This window comes from Phialemonium atrogriseum, assembly GCF_030411735.1.
Source record: "Phialemonium atrogriseum strain 8032-3 unplaced genomic scaffold QBC33scaffold_36, whole genome shotgun sequence".
In the NCBI taxonomy this organism is placed as follows: Eukaryota; Fungi; Ascomycota; class Sordariomycetes; order Cephalothecales; family Cephalothecaceae; genus Phialemonium; species Phialemonium atrogriseum.
The window spans coordinates 104,582-124,328 of NW_026848173.1; the positions used below are offsets into that span (position 1 = coordinate 104,582).

General features: G+C 54.1%; 7 protein-coding genes across 7 annotated transcripts; 3 read left to right on the plus strand and 4 right to left on the minus strand.

The window, feature by feature from the left end:
* Positions 1 to 1,401: 1,401 nt before the first annotated feature.
* Positions 1,402 to 6,046, minus strand: QBC33DRAFT_581402 (uncharacterized protein; the record flags this gene model as incomplete). The annotated part of the gene is made up of 3 exons (XM_060431266.1): positions 1,402 to 1,512; positions 1,640 to 5,776; positions 5,957 to 6,046. The coding sequence occupies 3 exons, from the start codon at positions 6,044 to 6,046 to the stop codon at positions 1,402 to 1,404; spliced, it is 4,338 nt and encodes a 1,445-aa protein (XP_060279121.1).
* Positions 6,047 to 9,364: 3,318 nt separating this feature from the next.
* QBC33DRAFT_550945 (microsomal signal peptidase) lies at positions 9,365 to 10,512 on the plus strand. The gene is made up of 3 exons (XM_060429127.1): positions 9,365 to 9,533; positions 9,617 to 9,831; positions 9,920 to 10,512. Exons 1-3 carry the CDS (start codon positions 9,453 to 9,455, stop codon positions 10,140 to 10,142), a joined length of 519 nt encoding a protein of 172 aa, XP_060279122.1. The 5' UTR covers positions 9,365 to 9,452; the 3' UTR covers positions 10,143 to 10,512.
* QBC33DRAFT_519113 (uncharacterized protein) lies at positions 10,428 to 11,539 on the minus strand (the record flags this gene model as incomplete). Its single annotated transcript, XM_060426274.1, has 6 exons — positions 10,428 to 10,771; positions 10,817 to 10,953; position 11,133; positions 11,214 to 11,316; positions 11,400 to 11,427; positions 11,508 to 11,539. The coding sequence occupies 6 exons, from the start codon at positions 11,537 to 11,539 to the stop codon at positions 10,428 to 10,430; spliced, it is 645 nt and encodes a 214-aa protein (XP_060279123.1).
* A 367-nt stretch (positions 11,540 to 11,906) lies between these two features.
* On the plus strand, positions 11,907 to 12,828 carry QBC33DRAFT_550947 (uncharacterized protein). Its single transcript, XM_060429128.1, has 2 exons — positions 11,907 to 12,506; positions 12,563 to 12,828. Exons 1-2 carry the CDS (start codon positions 12,186 to 12,188, stop codon positions 12,596 to 12,598), a joined length of 357 nt encoding a protein of 118 aa, XP_060279124.1. The 5' UTR covers positions 11,907 to 12,185; the 3' UTR covers positions 12,599 to 12,828.
* A 1,471-nt stretch (positions 12,829 to 14,299) lies between these two features.
* QBC33DRAFT_563323 (uncharacterized protein) lies at positions 14,300 to 15,457 on the plus strand (the record flags this gene model as incomplete). The annotated part of the gene is made up of 2 exons (XM_060430271.1): positions 14,300 to 14,786; positions 14,829 to 15,457. The coding sequence occupies 2 exons, from the start codon at positions 14,300 to 14,302 to the stop codon at positions 15,455 to 15,457; spliced, it is 1,116 nt and encodes a 371-aa protein (XP_060279125.1).
* A 1,103-nt stretch (positions 15,458 to 16,560) lies between these two features.
* QBC33DRAFT_563324 (40S ribosomal protein) lies at positions 16,561 to 17,142 on the minus strand (the record flags this gene model as incomplete). The annotated part of the gene is made up of 3 exons (XM_060430272.1): positions 16,561 to 16,716; positions 16,784 to 17,013; positions 17,076 to 17,142. 3 exons carry the CDS (start codon positions 17,140 to 17,142, stop codon positions 16,561 to 16,563), a joined length of 453 nt encoding a protein of 150 aa, XP_060279126.1.
* A 1,387-nt stretch (positions 17,143 to 18,529) lies between these two features.
* Positions 18,530 to 19,594, minus strand: QBC33DRAFT_460525 (uncharacterized protein; the record flags this gene model as incomplete). The annotated part of the gene is made up of 2 exons (XM_060424995.1): positions 18,530 to 18,729; positions 18,832 to 19,594. The coding sequence occupies 2 exons, from the start codon at positions 19,592 to 19,594 to the stop codon at positions 18,530 to 18,532; spliced, it is 963 nt and encodes a 320-aa protein (XP_060279127.1).
* Positions 19,595 to 19,747: the final 153 nt, after the last annotated feature.

Below are 19,747 nucleotides of genomic sequence, written 5' to 3' on the forward strand. Positions count from 1 at the left end.
CACCGCTGGACTAGGGACCGGGGCACGAGTGAGGAGCTGGACCCGGGCTTGCCGCCGCCGGTGATAAGACGGGTCCCGACGAGATCCTCCTCCGGTGCCACTATGGTGGCGTGGACCTTGTCCTGCGCCGCGGCGACGCCGACTCCAGGGCCGGCGACGACCTGCCCTGGTTCATCAACCCGGCGACGCACAAGTCCATAAGCCAGCTTTGACGCCGGTCTATGTTCGGCGTCGACGTCGTCAACTAGACTTTTGCCCTACTGAGACACCTCGATTTCGGGGGCTGGGGCGACTCATCGCCAGCTACTCTCCGGGGCCCCTTACCGCGGACCACGGGGGAGTTCAGGGATGTTGTTGGAGGATGGAGGGATGGGCTGGCGGAAGCGGTCCAAAAGGAGGCTGAGGCATGGAGGATCGAGAGGGGATATTCCAAGACTTGGAGGAGGGTCCCTAAGGAGGCGGCCGATATAGCAACCCAGGCTCAGGCTTAACTTTTGTTTCTACACCGAAATAGAGCGGGAGATACTGCAGTGAAGCAGCAGAACGAATCATATAACCTCTATGACGGGGTACGAAGGTGTATCTACATCAAGCATTTCCCCATTTCCTCGGTGCGGGCTGCTGCGCCGATCGGTACTAATCGAGCTCTAGGCTTGATTGATATCATTAGGGGTGTCATGATAGGCATAGTGTATATCCACCCTGCTGTTGGGTATGAAATCCCGCTGTCGTGGGTTATCTGGGCAGAGACGCAATCGAGCAAAATCCGCCGTGACACATCGGCGCCACCGTCCGTGGAGTGGTCGACAGAGGTGCTGATGAGCGCCGGGGTCTCGCTGACAGTCTCGTCGGTGTCCAAGATGATATCGGAGTCGGTGGCTGCTCTGGAGGATAAGCTGGTGCGAGGCTTTGCTGCCAGGAGCGCAGCTAGACGATGTCCCTGTCCCTATGTTTGACCGGGTGGCTGAGGGTCGTTCCAACCAGCTAATTGGGTACAGCTTGCTTCAACATTGCGACAACTCGTCCTGGGCGCTTGTAGAGGAGAGGTTAATCCTTCCCTCCCACCAGAAAACGAAGCAGCTGGAATCTTGGCAGGTCTCCAATTGCCAGTGGGAGCATGGAGCCCACCGCCACCGTCTTAATCTCGTCTTGTCGCAAGATATGCCCCTTGTAGTTAAATCGCACCGCGACGTACTCTGTAATACGAAATGCATATGCAGGTGGCTGATATAAGGAGGACTGACGAAGATGTGATGGCGCACAGCGAACGATGGCCCTACTATTGTTGATGACTCTTGCCATTACTATCGATAACTCCTGCTACCACTGTCGATAACTCCTGCCATCAATATCAATAGCCCTTGCCGTTGCTACCCCCTATTCTCAGGTCTCACACATCAATCACCAATCATGATCCTCAGGGGCCTGGTCGTTCGCATCGCCCCAACCAACCTGAGCAGCTCCAGTGTGCTCATCCGCATTGCCCCAGCCAGAGGAAACATCTGCAGTATGCTCGTTGACATCGTCAGTGGTTTCGACGATTTCCAGTCTGAATGTTTCGGAGTTCCTGGAACTCATTGGCAATTGCTTGCTGCCTTGGGGTCAGGTCAGCCTCCGCCAGCCGCCAATTCTTGTTAACCTTAACGAAGCTCTGCGGCTGCACGCGCGGAGCTCGCTCGGTGCCGACCCGGCAGTTTTCGGTCTTGTGGGGACCTTTGCATTGACCACACAGAGGAGGGGGCTTGCGACAACCACCCCGAAGATGACCAGAGTCGTGGCAGCGGCTGCACCACGGCGTTGGGCAGTCAGCTCCAGTGTGGCCTTTGCCCTTGCACCTTCTGCACTCGCGCGTTGGACACACCCTGGCAAGGTGGCCCGGTTCCCCACAGTCGCGGCAGGTCATGATGAGAGGCTGCGTGCAGTCTTTGGCCATATGGCCCCCCTTGCCGCACTGACGGCAGATGACATCGCGCTTGATCTCCTCGCTGGGCTTGTCGCAGCCCACGGCCATGTGCCCAATCTCGCCGCATCGGTTGCAGGTCTTGTTGGGGCAGTCCTTAGTAGCGTGACCAACCATGTTGCATGAGAGGCATTGGAAGTGGGCTGTTGTAGCGGTGCAGGTAAGGGAGACGTGGCCGTCGCGACCGCAGCGAGAACAGATGAGCTGTTCGACACACTCGTTGGCGCTGTGGCCCTCGATGTTGCAGTTTCGGCAGATACGGGTGGGACACGTCGCCGCGTTGTGACCCCCGACGCCGCAGCTCTGTCGCTCGCACGTAATGTTGGACATGTCAGGCGGGATCGCAGTGCAATTGCTCGTAGTGTGATCGTCCGTCTGGCTATTAAGGCAGCACCAAATGCGGACGGTAAGCTGACGGGTCGCATGGTAGTTGTAAAGACGGAAGAGTACGTTCGCCCGCTTGCGAGTCTCGGGCTTGTCGTAACCGACAAAGGTACCGCGGTTCAGGAGTAGGATCGACATCCCCCGGGCGCGAGTAGTTGCGAGGGCAATCCGGAAATTCTCGCCGGTAAAGCCCGGGTGCGATACGGTGACGAAGTCGACAAAGACGAAGTCTGCCTCGTCACCCTGCGCGACGTCCAGAGTCTTGACCTTGACGCGCCCGTAGACGTCCTTTGGTAGCTGGCCGTGGTCCACCATCGCCTTGATCGCCTTCTGGTACTCTAGGGCCTGTGCCTTATAGAAAGCCACGACCAGCACGTCGACAGGTTTCCCGTTGTTCCTCCCGAGGCCGGTAAGTTCCGATTCGATGATTGCTCTAACCTGACGGAGTGTCCAAGCTAGATGAACGGTGTTTGTTAGCGATGTGGTGAGCCCTGTCGCCTGGGACCCGGCGAACTCGACGAGCACGTTACACTGATGCGGCGGAAGAGTGTTGTGGATGGTGCTCCGAGAGTGCGCGACCATCTCACGGAGAGGCTCTGGCCAATTGTCGATCCCGCGACGGCTGGGTTTCATGAGTCCGTGGTAGGAGATGTGGTTGGACACGGAGATAGAGTTGCCAAACGCGCGCTGGTTGATGAGTAGGTACGATCGGGTCGCACCAGCGTCGACAGCACGGGCGAGGGTGGACAAGGTCAGCTGCTCAGCGAACGGGTTAGATGTTGTCGTGCCGGGACCGAGGTCGTGCTGCATCGTGATGTGCGGGACAGCCTGGACCACATCACCGATAATGATCCAGACCTTGGGGCTGAAGTAAACGATGGGGACAAGTGTAGTGAGCTCGCGCATGAGTCCTGCGTCGTCCATGATGACAATGTCCGGTCGGAATGCGTTGCGGAAGGCCGAAACGGAAGCCCCCATTGGCGTGGTGACGATGGTCCCGTGGAAGTCCTGGAGGAAGTCTGTGTACAACATCTTGATGCTGGTTTCGAAATAGGCCCTGGATTTGCCATCGAGCTTCTCGCCGGCCCGGAGTCTGTCGAGGAGTCGTGCGAGCTTCCCGAAGCGCTCCTCGGTGCGGTGCCCCTCAAAGTAACGGAGTGCCGCGCAGTGCAGAGAATTCTCCACGTTATGGCGCCTGGCCTTGCGGGCGGCGGCATGGGCATTGTGTACATTGATGGAGATTTCGTTCATGACATAAGTCGCTAAGAAGTGATTCTCAATGTCCATCGCGGCACGCTCGGCCTCTGCCGCGCCCTCGGCAAACACATCTGGGCGCTGCTGCTTAGGTCCCTGGCTCATGCCCGACCTCACCTCGCTCCCCATCGGATAGAGGCGCAACACGGCGGGGTGGTTTGCGATCCCAAGACCATCGTACGTCTCGATGAGGCGGCTAGTAAAGGCCTCCACGCCCGCGTTGTTGTTGATCAGGTACAACACCTTCAGCTTGTTCGGCATCGCATTGTGGGGCTCAGCATCGGCAGCGCAAGACCCAAACTGGGAGAAGACGATAGCCATCTCCATCATGTATGACTTTCCACAGCCAGCAACGCCAGGGACGAAGCAGATTCCGGCCGGAAGGCTATCCATGGCGCGAAATGCCTCCTTCATAGGCTTATTCATCCCCTCAAAGAGGTTCTTGACGAAAGGAGGAGATGAGTTGTCGTTGACAACATTTCCAAGGGCCGGGATCGCCTCTAGAAGGTTAACGATGGGAGCGGTGTCTGCGTTGAATCGTAACAGGTATCGAAATGCCGCGACGGACTCGTCTGAGGGTCGGGGGTCGGCCGAAGGCGGACAGTTGAGTGCATTGACAGCATCAACTTCGGCACAGATGGTCTTGTTGGAACTGACGCGCTTGACCTTGACGGGTTGCGCGTTGTTAGGATCCATGACGCGAGCCAAGTAACTGACTGCGCTCTCCCCAGCTTGCGGGTTTCCGACGGACGGCAAGTCAACCCCCAACAGCAGGCTATCCTCGGCCTCGGCGTCCTTATTTGTCGGCTTCCAAACCATGTACGTCTGATACTGTGCCTTGAAGAGAGGTGACGGTAAGTCGACGCGGCACGCCGCCCACCAGCGCGCAGGGTCGTTGTCGTCTTCGGCAAGGGCCATATCGCGGAGGATGTCGCAATGTTCGCGTATCCACTTGTACACGCGGGCTCGCCATGCTTCGTTATTGCTGTCATCTTTCTCCACCTCAGTTTGGCGCAGCTCATAGACCTCTGCCTCTGTCAGGTCACGGCTGAAGTGCATGCCCGCCTTTTTGACAACGGACTTGTAGAAGTCTGCTTTAACTATGGCAAAAAGTAGGACCTTGAAGACTTCGAGAGCAATCGAGGTTATCTTATCCTCTGAGAGAAACATTGCCTTCGCAAAGAACATATTGCAGGCCTCGCCGTTTCTTGGGAGCAGGACCTCTTGTCCTTCTGGATCGAGGATGCAGAGAAAGCGGCGACCACCCTCGACTTGCGCGAGGGGGAAGACAAATGCATTGAACTGATGGGAGGGCAGGGCCTCAATAGCCTCCCGCTGCAGGTTCTCGTCAAAATGGGTGCCTGCAACGTTGTAGAGGAGGTGCTGGTGTGCCTTGGCGAAGTGCAAGATTCTCATCCCGCGCGCGTTGGTCGGGAATCCGGGCTCTCCCGGCGCCGGGCAGTCGCCGAGGGTGAGGAGCTTGGAATCGGGAGAGCGTGCGAAGTACATTTGCAGAGGAGATTGCTGCGTATCGGAGATTCTCCGGTGCATGAACATATTGCAGAGCTTCGTGATGTAGAGCTCGACGGAACCGGTACAGGCGGGAAGGAGAAGGTCAAAGGTAATGGATCCGTCCGGCTTGGCACGATTGATACACTCTCTCACCATCTTAAGCTGTTTGGCCTGGTGAATGCCTTCGTAGATAGTCTGAAGTTGGCTCTCGATGCCGTAAGGAACGGCAAATTGAACGGAGCGCACTTTGACCGTCATGGCAAACACTTTACCGTACACCGCCTTGGCATTCGCCCGGTAATGACGCAAGGCCGCGAGGGGGTCGGGCTGCTCGAATGCCTGGATATCTAGGAGGTCGATTGCCCAGATGAGGATGTGGCCGGCGTACTCATCGTCAAGGCCCAGACCGTGAGCGAGCAGCTTGAAGTGCAGCGAGGCAAAGTCGTCAGCGCTATCGTGCATCGTGATAGCGACGTCCAGAGACTCCTTGGAGGGGCGACCGATGAACTGCGCAACTTTGGCACTCGGGGTGCTGATGGGCTCGCCATTGATGCTGAGATATCCATGGATGGGACGTGTCCAGTCCTCATCCTTGCCACCATCCTTGTTATAAATGTCTTGTACGCCGTCCAAGTGCTCAACTTTGTCATCGAAATCCTCGGGAGGCTGCAACGCATGTCAGACTGGTGCGATTGCGAGGGGGTTGGAAGACGGGTATACTTACGACTACTTTCACGGAGTCTTCCAAACCCTCCTGGTAATGAGGCACGGCTGTGCTCTTCTCGGGCTCTTCCATCTTTTTGGGTCAGCACGCTGTGTTGGCGTGGCTAGGAGTGGAAAACTTACGTTAGACTTGTCAGTCACGTCAACATGCTCAATATCGGCCACGTCAACGCGTTTCGTGTCGGTCACGTCAACATGCTCAATGTCTGCCATGTTGATATCCTGCAAGGCGTGAGTCGAGAAGTGTGAGGATAGAAGCAAAAGAAGTGAGGCGGGTCTGAAAGGCAAGGACAGAATAGGTTCGTGGTGGCTGGAGAGATCGTGTTTTTGAGATGACTTACTCTGTTCGCTCTGCTGGTTGGGGAATTCTGGGCCCTGCATGGATTGCGAGGTGAAAAAGATATGGTTGACAACGCGAGGGATCGAACTGCCTAGATTGGGAAGGGAAGTCAGTGAAGCGTGCTCGGATTGGACTTGAGGGTTGAAGCACTCGAGTCGGGACACGAGACGCAAGACGCAAGACGCGAGATACGAGACGTGAGACGCGAAGAAGAAGAAAAGAAACTGAAGTACTCGAAGGGCTGTACTCACATTGCTGCGATTTGGAATTGATGCTCACAACTGTGCGCGCGCGTTGAAGGGGACGGACACAATTGTGTTTGGTTGGGTTTGGGGGGGGGAGGGAAAGGTGGTTCGGGGAGTGAGGGTGCGGATTTTTGAGAGTGACAGGCGGTGTTGAAAATCCAGAACCACGAATGCTGCTGGAGGTCACGGGGTCCCCCCCGTCACCAAACCGTCAGTTCAGGGCTGCTCAAAGGGCATAGGAATTCTGACATACCGAAGTGCTTCGTATCTGGCTGTTGTAGGTCTTGTAGTTTGGTTGATTTGGTGATTTATTTAACGATACCAGCCTCCAGCTGGGTCCAGCAACTCTAGGTCTCTGCCGTAGACCGGGCATTTTTAGGTCTTGCCCAGGACCGGACAGTTTTAGGTCTTGCCCAGGACCAACGCGATCTGCAACAAGTGACGATAGATTTGGGGGTACTCATAGATTTCTACCTAGGATAATTACCGCCTGCTGAGCTTGACCTATGTACATGATGAAGGGTAGAAGAGAAGGTGATAGGTTATTGGGAAGAGACCAATGCGAGATTTTGTCCCAGTAATCGACCGAGCTACAGCAGCTCAACTTGAGACGGACGTCAGAACGGCGGTGCAGTGAGGTCGGGAATGTAGATACTTGGAGGTAGAGTGCTGAAGCGGTCTCGTCAGGGCCCAAGAGAAATTTTAAGCCTGCCGATCGTCAAGTCGTCGTTTAGGTCGGTTGCTCGCCGAGAAGCAAGCAGGGTGTCAGGATATTTCGTCACAAAACCCTCGTCCTCGTCAGTAACTTGGGGACCGTCGATACAGTCACGGTGTTTCGTTCGCACTTCAAACTTCTGGACGGGCGGAGATGAGATTTGTAGTGGCAAAGCAGCGCGGCGGACGCTTTTCGCCACGGAATGCGAGAGCCCTTTGCCGGATGATGAGTGATGCTGCGATGCGGCTGTACAGTTGCAGAGAGCCCACTATCAGCCCAAGCGGTATTTCCGGTTATGGTTGCTGCGCGAGCCTGCAGAGTAGGGTCTGTGCGTAGGATTTCTAGCAGGCGGCAGTATGTTCCATCACCATTGCCCCACCACTATTGCCATCGCCATCGCTGTCGCTAAAATACTATTGATATTGATATTGATATTGCTATTGCTATCACAGTTGCCGTCACTATTGCCGTTGCTGTTGTCGTCGCCGTCACCGTCGCTCTCAACGTTGCTTCCACTATCGCTATTGCTCTTGCTCTTGGTCTTGTTAGGCATTTAGCTCTGGGGTTCGGAGGAGTACTTACCGATGCCACACCAACACCGCCAATGTCACATCTCCAGGTTCCATTACGACATCAAACAGCAGGAACCGCTTTGCCGCGCTTTCTTAATAGCAGGACTCAGCCATAGCCATCTATCTACCGAGACATGGTCTCCTGGGGGCTGGTCGAGCCTCGAAGCCTCTCCAGTCGATATTCCAAAGCCAAAAATTCTGACGTTCCAAATTTAGGGCCAGCCCAAAACGCTCCTACTCGGACCACCCCTGGCCTTTTGAAATGCAGGACAGTATAATCCCTCGAGACTGATGACCACTGTATGTTCGAACGATCGCCGCGATGCACTTCGAAATTGGAAACGAATCTGGTTCCTGATACAAAAGATCCGGGATACTTTCAGCCTCCGTTGAAAGGAGCTACCTGGGCATCCTCACACCCATGTTTGCGACCAGAGGCTATCCCGGTGGGGAGAAGTGACTGGAGAGCTCTTTCCAGGGCCTAGGCGATATTTACCTTCGATATCTAACCAGAGTATCCGTCGACTGCGATTGCGACGCGCGCAGGAACTACTCATTCACAACACTGAGGTCCCCACCGAGTATCGAACTTTAGGGCGATATGACGGATAATGGACTTCGAAGCAGCGGTCATTGACTTCGACATCGATTTATGCTCATAGGTGCTATTGCGTTTCGCATCCACCATTCTCTGCTGCCCAAAGAGGGGCAATTTGTGGTATCTGGGACAAGTAATCCCCATCATTATCGTCCAGATTTCTCTACCTTTCTTGAAATTGTTTGCAGGACGGAACACATTATTCTTACACTTAGCAGATGTCTACAAATCGAAGGAGATCTCGTATTTTTGGCTCCGACAAGTCCCCGTAGGATGAAACAACGAAATGGGCATGCCGGAGATATACTGCGATCCGGACCGGCCACGAAATCCGATGCATGATTGGTTGGGCGAACTTGGTGATCCGAGACCAGTCAGCATAGCGCCCGGCACTACCATCGTTGGGTTTCTTATGAGGCGGGCATGTGCTCTCCCTGTGCAATCCCCTAAGCCAGCCAAAGTATGTCGTAATTTAATAAATGAGCGCGATGGCGTCCTCAAGTCGGCTCTGTTTTCACAGAGTTGGGCGTAGTTTCGGAAGAGATCGGGCAGGAGTAGGAAGAGCCTTCCTTTGGGCACGATTTCCCTCCGGGCTCAGATATTGTGAGCAACATTAGGAATGGACCAAGGCTGCTGAAAAGATGGGGTCTGAGTTGCATAACCGGCTTGCTATTCATATGGACTTTCGGCAATGTGACGACGCCAATTTGGAAGGCTGGAGAGGGGACAATAAATAGACAATCCAAGCATAATTTGGGAGGAGAATGGTGGCATTTTGGTGATACAAGGCGAAGTCTGCTGCTAAAAAGTAATTACATCCATTCTCACATGCGTGTTGCACGTTGCTCTCCTTCGCATAAAGGGGCGGCGGCACTAGAGAGGTATCCACTAATAAAGAGTGGGGCACATGCTAGGAAACCTGGTCCAATCACTGTCAAGAACCGTTATTTTAAGGTTTCCAACGCCTGCAGATTGGCTGATTAGCGCCTAAACTCGGAAGCCAATTAAACCTCATGTTTTGACGACTAGCGCGACTTTGGGGACCAGGACAGATTTTGCCACGTCAGCCGCATCGAACAACCTCCTGGAAACTTCAGAATTACCTAAACATTCGAACGGCTTTCCCCCAACGTGACCGGACGTAACAAAATGCTCTCCAGCTTGCAAAACCCGCGGCAAGCTGCCAGCCAGCTCTTGAGCTTCGGGCTCATTCTGAGCACTGCATTTATGGTATTCAGCCCTCCACAGTCTCCTCGGGGACGGACGGACCCTTAATATATACATATATGGACTGCTAACCTATACCTCGCCAGATGTGGAAGGGGTTATCTGTGATAACAGACTCGCCAAGCCCCATTGTTGTGGTGCTGAGCGGCTCCATGGAGCCGGCGTTCCAGCGGGGCGATCTGCTCTTCCTCCACAACCGGGACATCCTGAAGGAGCCTGGCGTGGGCGACATCGTGGTGTACAACGTGCAGGACAAAGATATCCCCATTGTCCATCGCATCGTTCAGAAGTTCGGCAAGGGGTATGTCTCCCCCGGTCGTCAAGGACCTTTCCTCACATCTCTCCTTTTCTCCCATCCCCCCTCACAAACTAAATCCCGGCTGTGTTAGACCCAAGGCGAAGTTCTTGACCAAGGGTGATAACAACGGCGCCGACGACGCGGCTCTGTACGCGAGAGGACAGGACTACTTGGCCCGGACGGACATAATAGGGCGGGTCGGGGCGTACATCCCCCTCGTCGGATATGTCACCATCATGCTCTCGGAGCATCCCTGGATGAAGACGGTCATGCTGGGATTGATGGGTCTGATGGTGGTCATGCAGCGAGAATAGATTGGTGGGAGCTCGGGCCAGATTCGTGGGTGTGAAGTGACGGATATCGCTGGTTGCACTTGGGTGGCGCATTGGACGACTCTGGGACACGAGGTTTGGAAGTTGTAAATACACTAGATTCACCCTCCCTCCCAAACCATTTGCCTCGCCTTCCCAAACAACACTTGTCGAAGAGACTCCACAAAAGTAGGAGTCTGTATAGGCCTCGTGGGTCGCCTTATCTCTATCCTCTGATTCCTCAAATTTTTGTTCTCCTGACCTCTTGACGCCCCCTTCCCGTTAGGTTTATTGGAGAAGTCCATCTTGAGCCTTCCTAGATTCCATGGCCACCTCAGCCGACAGCTTCTTTATCACATCGTCCCACGTCAACGAGCCATCGAGAATGTTCCCGATCAGGATCGTCTGAAGATCATATCGTTCCAGGGCGTCGAGCACGGATTTGATTTCCACTTTATCTCCTAGTATATGGCCCGATTGCCTGTGTCTCCGACGGAGATACTGGACCCAGAACTGGAATTTGTGCATGGACTTGAAGTCATCCCTGTGGAGTGTACTGAATTCGTACATTGGCCTGCTCGCTTTTCGTAGGACACTACGCAGCGTCTCCCTGCGGATAAGGCCGTATAATCCTGCCGGTCTTGATCGTCCTCGTTAGGATTCCATCCGGAGTTGACCAGATTTTGCCAGACGTGGCGATCCAGGCTTCCGCTCGATCAGGAGCACCACCTGTGCCTTCTGCGAGTCCGTCTCCGGGCCACGTTGAATATCACCGGTGAGGTGTCTCAGTAGGCCGTGGGCTCGCAGGGTCTGCCTCAGGACATGGTTCCATCGTTAATAATTCTCCTCTCCTCTCAGAAGCGGCATCTTGGGGAGTTCGAGGCGTATTTCGTCCATATCGACTATCTCTCGGTGTGGTCTGGAGGGTTGGTCAGTGGATGATGATAGGGGATTGTTACCCGGTCACGGCTGGTTAGATCCCGACTTTCGTACCCTGTGCCGCGTCAGTGGTTAAATGTAATTGCTTTGTTTACCTAACCGAGTCAATGTGTTGGTGGGATATTAGGATCGTACCTGTACCTTCTGACTTTCGTGGGTGCAAGGAGTGACGTCGGATCCAGACGAATAACCGAGTGTTGACGAGCAGGTGAGATCCCTGATATCTGTCGTTCCTAATCTATTCCTCCTTGGTAGGTCGACCAGAACCTATTTATCCCTGGAGAATACCTGCTGGAATGTTCCTCTAAACCTGCTGCCTACCATGCCTTTGTGTTCTAGGACACGGCCACTAGAGGAATAAGGGTACAAAGAATCTACACAAAGACCCTCGGTGATTCTAGCATCATGGGTTTTATGTAGTGGCCGTACGTAACTGGTGCTAAGGTGGCAAAAAGACTCATTGCAAAAAAAACGACGGGTTGGGAAGGGAATATAAGGACAACGAAAACGCCATCCTGCAGAATTGAGCCACACACTCTCACGTTTACTCCAATGGGACACAGTAAATTGCAGGGGGGAGGTAGGGCAATCGTAACGGGCAGCTGTTAGGTGCCGTGGATGAGCAACGGTTCAAGATCTCGATATTCTAGGCGCCGGAACTTCAGAAAGTCGATCACGGAGGGTACAGATGTTCCATTTCACCCCTATGCGAATGGCTTATGCAATAGCCTCTGCTTTGCCGCTTCATATTCCAGCTGACAGGTAATTACCTAAGCTCTTGGAGGCAAATCTGGCCCGGGTTTCGGCGGCGCTTGCTCTCGAACCTTAATCCAAAACGCCCGTCTCTCCCTTCCCTATTCCTTCCCTCTCCCTTTCCTCTTCCTTCCCTCTTCCTTCCCTCTTAGATTCCTAGCTCTTCTTCCATTTTCTTCTACCAGAAGATTGCATTCTTTGACCACAATCTTCCACAACATCATATTCCTCGCTACCTTACCCTTCTTCCTGATACCAGAAGCTTGCATTCTTCGACCGCAATCTTCCACGACATCACATTGCTCGCTACCTTACCCTTCTTCTTGATACCATAAGTTAATCGTCGAGATACAAATGCACATATCATCGAATACCCCAGCAAACATGACCCGACCAAAAGCCGAAGGAGATGCCCAACCACTCTGTTTCTCCCCCGCCATCCAGGGGCATTTCGATCTCGTCGCCTTCAAGCTCAAGCTGATGCGAGAGGCGTTGGAGGACAACGTGATGGTATGGCAGCGTCACCGGAAGAACATCCTGTTTCTCATAGACTACTATGAGAACGGCGGCGAAGTTCCTCCTCCCGGCAAGACGATGTGGATCTTCGATGGCAAGGTCGTCGATCAACCGCCAACACCACCTTGGCCCGTGACATCGGCAGCGTGGGCAGAAGAGGTTCGTCTTCTTCCGATCAGAATTCATTTTAATTACTTTGCTTACTTTATTTCTAGGGCTTGGGTTTTCAACTTGCAGGACTCGTATCGTGAGCAAACTTCCTGTCATGTAGAAGATATGCCGGAGTTAGGACATGGATTAGAACATGGTAAGGACGACGGAGAAATCGATCACAGCTTTGTACGAATTGATGGGTTGCTTCTTCACTGCGCTATCTCCTGTGTAATAGCCTGTTTGTTTTCACGCGTTTGCCACTATGGCGGTTCCAGAGATGTCCGCCGCCGCTGCGCAGGCACTTGGGTGGGTTAACCAACAACAATGCGCTGAACCCACACCCTGAATACGGGTTCCATCATAGTAAATGCCTGCCATTCCTGCCAATAACTCCTGCTACAACTGCCGATAGCTGCTGCCATCACTATCAGAAGCTCTTGCCATCGATGTCGATGGCCCTTGTCGTTGCTGTCAATAGCCCTTGCCGTTACTATCGATAGTTCCTGCCATTGCTGTCGGTGGCTGTTGCCACAGTTATCAGTAAGAGTTGCCATTGCTGTCGATAGCAGTTGCCATTGCTTCTGAAGGCCAGGTGCCAAGTGCAAGGTTACTGTACGACAGTCATTCGAGTTCAGCTGCACCATCTGCACGAGAAAGGATGAGACAAAACCCAAGCTTGGCATGCGTCGACAACCAACTCAAGACGATCTAGGAAGGCATCCACCTGGCGACACAGCGACCCACTCAATGCCGTCGAAGCCATCGTTGTCCCTGTCCTGCCGAGGATGGACAAGATGGCGAGAGAGTGCATCAATCGTATCAAGCCGGACGGATCATCTATCACCTTTGACCTTCTCCTTCCCGCCCATACCGGTTCCGACGAGCTCTACATCACGAAGCTCTGCAATATATTCATGCACCGGGGAATCTCCGATACGCGGCAATCTCCACTGCAAACGTACTTCGCACACTCTCCTGATGCCAAGCTCCTAGATCACTGGAGCCGCTCTGGTTGGTTAGGGCGATGCAGACGAGCAGGCCCCTGAGGATCTGGATTGGTGATTGATGTGTGGGAGCTGGTGGAAAGACAGATTCTTATCGCCCATAGCAAGATACCTAGTGATGCGGCTCAAAGACTTGACCCATGGGTATCGCATGGCATCTGCCTTCATAGAATTCTTCCTAATACTATCAACCAGAATGTTCTACTGCATTGAGGCACCCTCCCTTCCGTTCCTGTGCGCTGCACTGCTGAGGGTAAGTTGATAAGATCGAAAGGATTGGAAATATAATTATTCGTGATGGAATCACAACTGGGATGAGGTTTGCGAGAGGCATTACTGGGAACAGGCTACGCTCATTTATACCTATGTAACTGGTGGGTACCACGACCCTTTTACGCAATCCCATCCAAGATGTTTCAAGACCTGACATGCAAAGAGCACTCACGTTCTGCGACAATACTGGAAGCAGACTAGCGAACGCACATTGGCATTTGTTGAAGCGCAACGAATCCCACGGCTGCGCTACAACCGCCAACAAAGGCACTTTCTTCAAGATATCTCGCGCACGTTCTACTTACAGAAACAACCAACTCTCTTTCCCTACAATCTCGTTGTCATAAAGCCAGTTCCTTTGCGCGGCTGTGATACTCAACGACGACTCCTGAGTCTCATCTGAGTAAAAAGTGAGAAGTCTGCCTATCACTAATAAGGATCACCTCCTTCCCTCTGCCAAATATCCTCTTTCCTTCCACAACAACTGACAATCTCGCTTTCCTTTCCATCACAACTACGACTATGGTCATCGGGTTCATTGGACCTGGCGGATTCATCGGCGCCAACGGCGAATTCATCACACCACGCGGATTCATCAGCACCAACAGCGGATTCATCAACACCAACAATAGAACCAATAAGCACCTCGCGAATCCCTCCCTTTCGTCCGAAAACCGCAGCGCCGCAGTCAAGAAGCCCGGTTTCGCCGCTGCTAACGACGACGGCCTTCTCCGTGGGAGTTCTGATTTCGGCAACCTGAATGACAATGGCAACCCTGTCGATGACCACGTCGATGAGTACGGCGATGCGCCCGAAGGGTCCGAGGACGACGGCAGCCACCCTGCGAGAGGCCGCCAGGGCCGCGCCGGCAAAGACCCCCTTGCTGAAGACAGGACGAACACAAATAAAGACCGCGCTATTGCGCGAGCTGTACGGGAGATTGAAGACGCTGAGCTTCTTAAGGAAGTCGTAGTCTACATCAACGTCTTTTTCACCGGCGAGGTTGCCGGTTCTAAATCGAGATAAGCCAACAACGGCCTGGTCCGCTCAGTCAGGAGCCATGTCGAGGCCGCATACGACGCGTACTGGACCAATGAGCCCTACATGGCCAAACTCCCCGAGCACGCTGCGGTGCTTGCCATTCGGTATTGCAATGGACGCGGCGGACTCAGCGAAGTTGTTGGAGGCAAACTTGCTTCCATCGGACGTGGCGACCTACTCTACGTAGCCCGCGATGCTCCTCCCGTCGGAACCAGACAATCTGGCCCGGGAAACGCAGCGATCGAAGCACGGTTTGCAGCCCAGGACCTCGCGATGCAGGCTCTCATTCAGAACGTCGTGGATGCCGCAAAGCGCTTTGACGACGCGATGGACCTCATCGCTATGGTTGACAATCGAGTGCCTAACCTTACCAACGTCGTAGCCGACGCTGCCAAAGCGGCAAAATTAGAGGCCAACAACAGCAAAAAGGCCCGCACGGGAGACCCGGGAGCCTTACAACATGCCCACCGGGAGATGTGCAACCGTATCAAGGCCGCCAAGGCCGTCGCGCAGGCCGCCGCACCACCTGTGCCGTCTCCATTGTTCCAGCGAGTCCCGGTCATGCCAGCGATCCAGCGAGCCCCAGCCCCGCCAGCGGCCATCCCGACAGGCCGCCCCGTCCACGGCGTGAAGCGCTAACCCCCTTGTCCTTTCCTTTCTCTTTGACACCGGGGCGTTGCCATCTCCGTTTTTGAAGGGGGCCACATGTTACATGCCCTGGGCGAGTCGAGCCACAGGCTAATGGGACGGATATCTTTGTCTACTTAACAGCTAGCTTAGCAAGTTGGCCTACAAATAAGGTAGCTCATGCTCCCTCCTGAAAGGAGCAAGAATCAAGCTATTATCTGCCATCTAGCTCTGTTAGTAACGACGTACTCTACACTAAGGTGGTAATCTCATGCTTCAGATGCTTACATCTATCTATAGCATATCTGTATTCCTCCGGACTGACAGATCTCCGGCGGCCAGCGATACCGCGTATGCTACTTTAGACGCCTGGAACGAGGGCCAGAAGCAGAACGAAGCAGAGACCTTTTACGTCGCTTGACGACTTTCAGAGAGCATAAGATTAGCCTCAGGCCTATACCTCTCAAGACATTTGTGGGCTATGAATGCTTGTCTTAGATAGAAAGGGGGAAGATCTACTTTTTTTGGTAATTTTTTTAAAAAAAAACCCTGCCAAGGTCGGAGGCAGTGAAGATGTAGCCATCGGTACACTCGTCGGTGGATTGAGTGTTGTCCGATTCGCCGAGGAGTGGGACGAGGATGAAAGCGTGTGTGGGCGCCAAAGATATCAACTGCTCCAAGGCAAACTTCCCTCATCCCAGTATCGACATCCAACATAAATGGATCGGGTAGTCTGTTTGTCTCCGTGTACTATGACGAATCCAGGGGCTCGCAGTGTGGATTGGTGCTCTGGTGACGGTTGCAATGCCGAGAACTGCATCTTCTCATATCTGCAGTTATGTAACTGAAGAACCAAATAAGGATTCACGAGTCTGTCATTCATCATTCCCCTGCATGCGGAAAGAAATCGTTATATCGACAGTCGAGAATCTTGATTCGTAACTGACTGCTATCAGGGATCTAGCAAATCATCACGGCAATTCTCCTCATATTGACTGTGCTACGGAGACCAGGCAAAATATAAGAGCCGTTCTCCACGTTTCTCCACGTCCTTTTTTCAACGCCCAATGCCCACAGCCACCACACGGATGTACCAGGTAAACGCAATATGTTGCTCAGAGACGACGACCGCGGCGACCACCCTTCCTGCGGGTGCTATCGGAAGGAGTAGGGGTGACGTCCTCGATACGACCGATCTTCATGCCGGAACGGGCGAGGGCGCGGAGGGCAGACTGGGCACCGGGGCCGGGGGTCTTGGTGCCGTTACCACCCTAATGCAAACACCGTCAGCAAAAAGCTCTCCAGCATAATATTGGGGCCAATTTTGTGTGTATTTACCGTGGCGCGGATCTTGATGTGCAGGCTGTTGATGCCGAGCTCCTTGCAGCGGACGGCGACGTCCTGAGCTGCCAACATAGCGGCGTATGGGGAGGACTCGTCACGGTCGGCCTTGACCTTCATGCCACCGGTAACACGGCAGATGGTCTCGCGGCCACTGAGATCGGTAACGTGGACGAAGGTGTCGTTGAAGCTGGCGAAGATGCGAGCGACGCCGAAGACGAGCTCACCTGCAATCTGTTAGGTGGGGGGGGCCCAGATACTTGGATTCGCACGCGCGGGGGAACCGTACCATCTCTAACCTGGGGGCCGAGGGAGATATTCTCCTGGACGGGACGGGTGGTCTTCTTGGGAGGCATCTTGAATGATTGCGCCTTCTTGTGTGGGTAGACAATCTCCGCAAGTTGGTCGTGGGGGAATGTAGCAGCGCGGTTGTGGGAAGTCGAAGTCGAGGAAATTCTGGTGAGTGGAACTTTCGAGGCGGTAAGAATCTGCAGAATCGGGGGTGAAAGCCCTAAGAAATAAATTTGTGATTGGCTGTCGGCTTAATTTCGGCTCAGCCTTGCATCAGCCCTCAGTAGCCTCATCAGCCCCACCATCTATCCCACTTCAACCTACCTAATCCAATGGAAAGCAAAGAGCATAGCCTGGGCTACGGCAATGATGTGAATGAGGAGGAAATTCTGAAGAGGCTCCAGTCAGCGTTGGAGCGAAACCTCACGTCCCAGTTTGAGACGCGCAGGATTGGGGCCTCGTGGTCGCATGATGATTCCCGTCTTTTGGCTATACCGGACCGGCGTGCTGGAGTCCGTTAGCGACGGCCGAGCATGTCACGTGCCGCCGGAGACGGGTTCCCCGGAGCAGGTCCTCGGAGAGTTGGGACTGCTGGGGCAGATATTCGTACGGAATATTCTTTTACCCGGAGTCAAGCCCGCTTCCGCCGACCCGCCGTGGCTGAAACAGGAATGGAATCCAGGGCCCCGATTTGCTGGGTCTTCGTGGCCAGGCGGCCGACGTCGAGGGCCTGAGCGGTTTAAGTACATTCGGCCTGTGCCCTACACCTCGACGGTCCTACCTATCTACTTCATGGAGGAATTGCCCTGGGTATATCCCCAGAACAGACCGCATTCGCCTGGGGCAATCGGTATTGAGACCGGCCTATGTTAGGTACGGATAACAATAACAATCCACTAGTAAACATTTGAGGATCAGAAGACTTGAAGACTTCAGTGTGCTTGAGTTTCGCTCGGCATTGGAATCTATCGCATCGCTAGCATGTACTGTGGTTGCGTGCAAAAGTTTTACCCCCTGTCAGGTATCGAAAAGTGCACTAAATCGACCAGGGATACCTGACCCACTGGGCAAACTTAAACATTATACCATAGTAGAACAGCTAGGTTTTGAATCGCGGTAAGCAAGAAGCCGGCGTCCGAGCACCAGTTGAGCGCTTTTGTAAAACGACGAGTCCGCCACGCTGAACCTCGAGTCCAACTACCCGTGATCTAGACAATTCCAGTGTACATGGTCGTTAGTCCTACCTGGAGCCCTGCTAAGAAGCTGCTCCACCTCAAAAGAACCGTCGACGTTGAAGGGGGTCCTTACAGCTCGCTCCAATTGCAAAGAGGAAGGATCATTACCTCCTATAGAGGGCGCAATCTGCAAGGGCAGATGTGACGGATATGGGCAGTCATGGGTCCTCCCATGACCCCGCCATGGCCCCGTTATGGTTAAGACAGCCAACAGGACCTAAGGAATGGGACTTGAGTATTCCCTTTGTTCCCCCTCCCAGCCGATGCGTGGCCACCCATTGGGAAGTGTCGCCGACGAGGGGAGGGTATATCGACCGGTACATTCGCGGTCCACGCAGGTCAAGTCGCAGAGGCCCCACATATTACAGTAGCAGTCCTGAGCGCGAGGGCAGTGCACGGCCGGCTTACCGAAGATAACTTCAAGATTGTTGGTGTCAGCGGGGTACGAGAAGAAAAATAAGAATGCCATCAAGGCGATGCAAGGAAGGATAAAAAAAGGGGGGGGTGGTTGCAGCTCACTGTGCCACGAATATTCCAACACCCTCCCACTCAGGTCATCCACGAGAGACGTTTCTATGAGCCACTGCCGGAAGCGGACGTAATCTGCCCGTGGGCGCCGCTGGACAGTCTCCTTCGTCACGGCAAACTGCGAGCAGCAGGTCACGCCGACCGCGACTGGGACGTCAATGTCGGGTAGTAGCTCGTGGAAGGCCTGTTTGAAGATGTGTTTTGTTGCCAACTTCGTGCCGTCGGGAAGCTGGTCCACGCGTAGCTCGTCGTCAAACGGCCTGATCTCGACAGGGCAACCCAGGACCCATACGCAGCGTAGATTCGTGTAGCCAGCCTCCTGCACGAACGACATGTTGAGGTGGCGGAGTGTCGGGAGGGCGTCGTAGTCTGGGTCGTCGTTGTGCCACTGGAAGCGGGAGGCGTGGATGAAGATGGTGGTGTCGGCGAGGTGGTCGTAGTTGTCGATTAGGTGGGTTAGATACACCATTGCCTCGCGGCCTTTGTTCACGGGGACTGTGAGCGGGCTGTGGGGGTCGTCGACGACGTAGACTTGGCGGGGCCACTCGGCGATGTAACGGGGGATCCAGCGGGTGTCCTCGTGTTTCATACTCGCGACAACGATTTCGACGGCAGGTGGACCTTTGCTCCTAGGGGTGGAAAGCTGGAAGGAGGGAAAGGGATGAGACGTGAGCCACCAGACGCCGCCGAGAAATAAAAGTAGTATGACCGGAATGGCCGAGAGCTTGGGCCCCCGCCTGAAGCCGAAAGCCATGCTCAAATTCGAATGCATTCACGGGGCAAGCAACGGGGATTCGACATAGCACGGAGCTGAAGGGGGATGAAAAGTCCGGGTCATGGTGATCGATGCTCTCGGATTAGACTTGTCGGTTGCTGACGAGAATTACGGACATGGTTTGGTGGCACT

What these genes read in the sequence shown, in the direction of transcription:
- QBC33DRAFT_550945 (XM_060429127.1), top strand. Translation starts at nt 9,453, where the DNA reads ATGCTCTCCAGCTTGCAAAACCCGCGGCAAGCTGCCAGCCAGCTCTTG. An exon ending in TTCTGAGCACTGCATTTATG is followed by an intron (nt 9,534 to 9,616) that starts GTATTCAGCCCT and finishes ATACCTCGCCAG; the next exon opens with ATGTGGAAGGGGTTATCTGT. An exon ending in GTTCAGAAGTTCGGCAAGGG is followed by an intron (nt 9,832 to 9,919) that starts GTATGTCTCCCC and finishes CGGCTGTGTTAG; the next exon opens with ACCCAAGGCGAAGTTCTTGA.
- QBC33DRAFT_550947 (XM_060429128.1), top strand. Translation starts at nt 12,186, where the DNA reads ATGCACATATCATCGAATACCCCAGCAAACATGACCCGACCAAAAGCC. An exon ending in CGGCAGCGTGGGCAGAAGAG is followed by an intron (nt 12,507 to 12,562) that starts GTTCGTCTTCTT and finishes CTTTATTTCTAG; the next exon opens with GGCTTGGGTTTTCAACTTGC.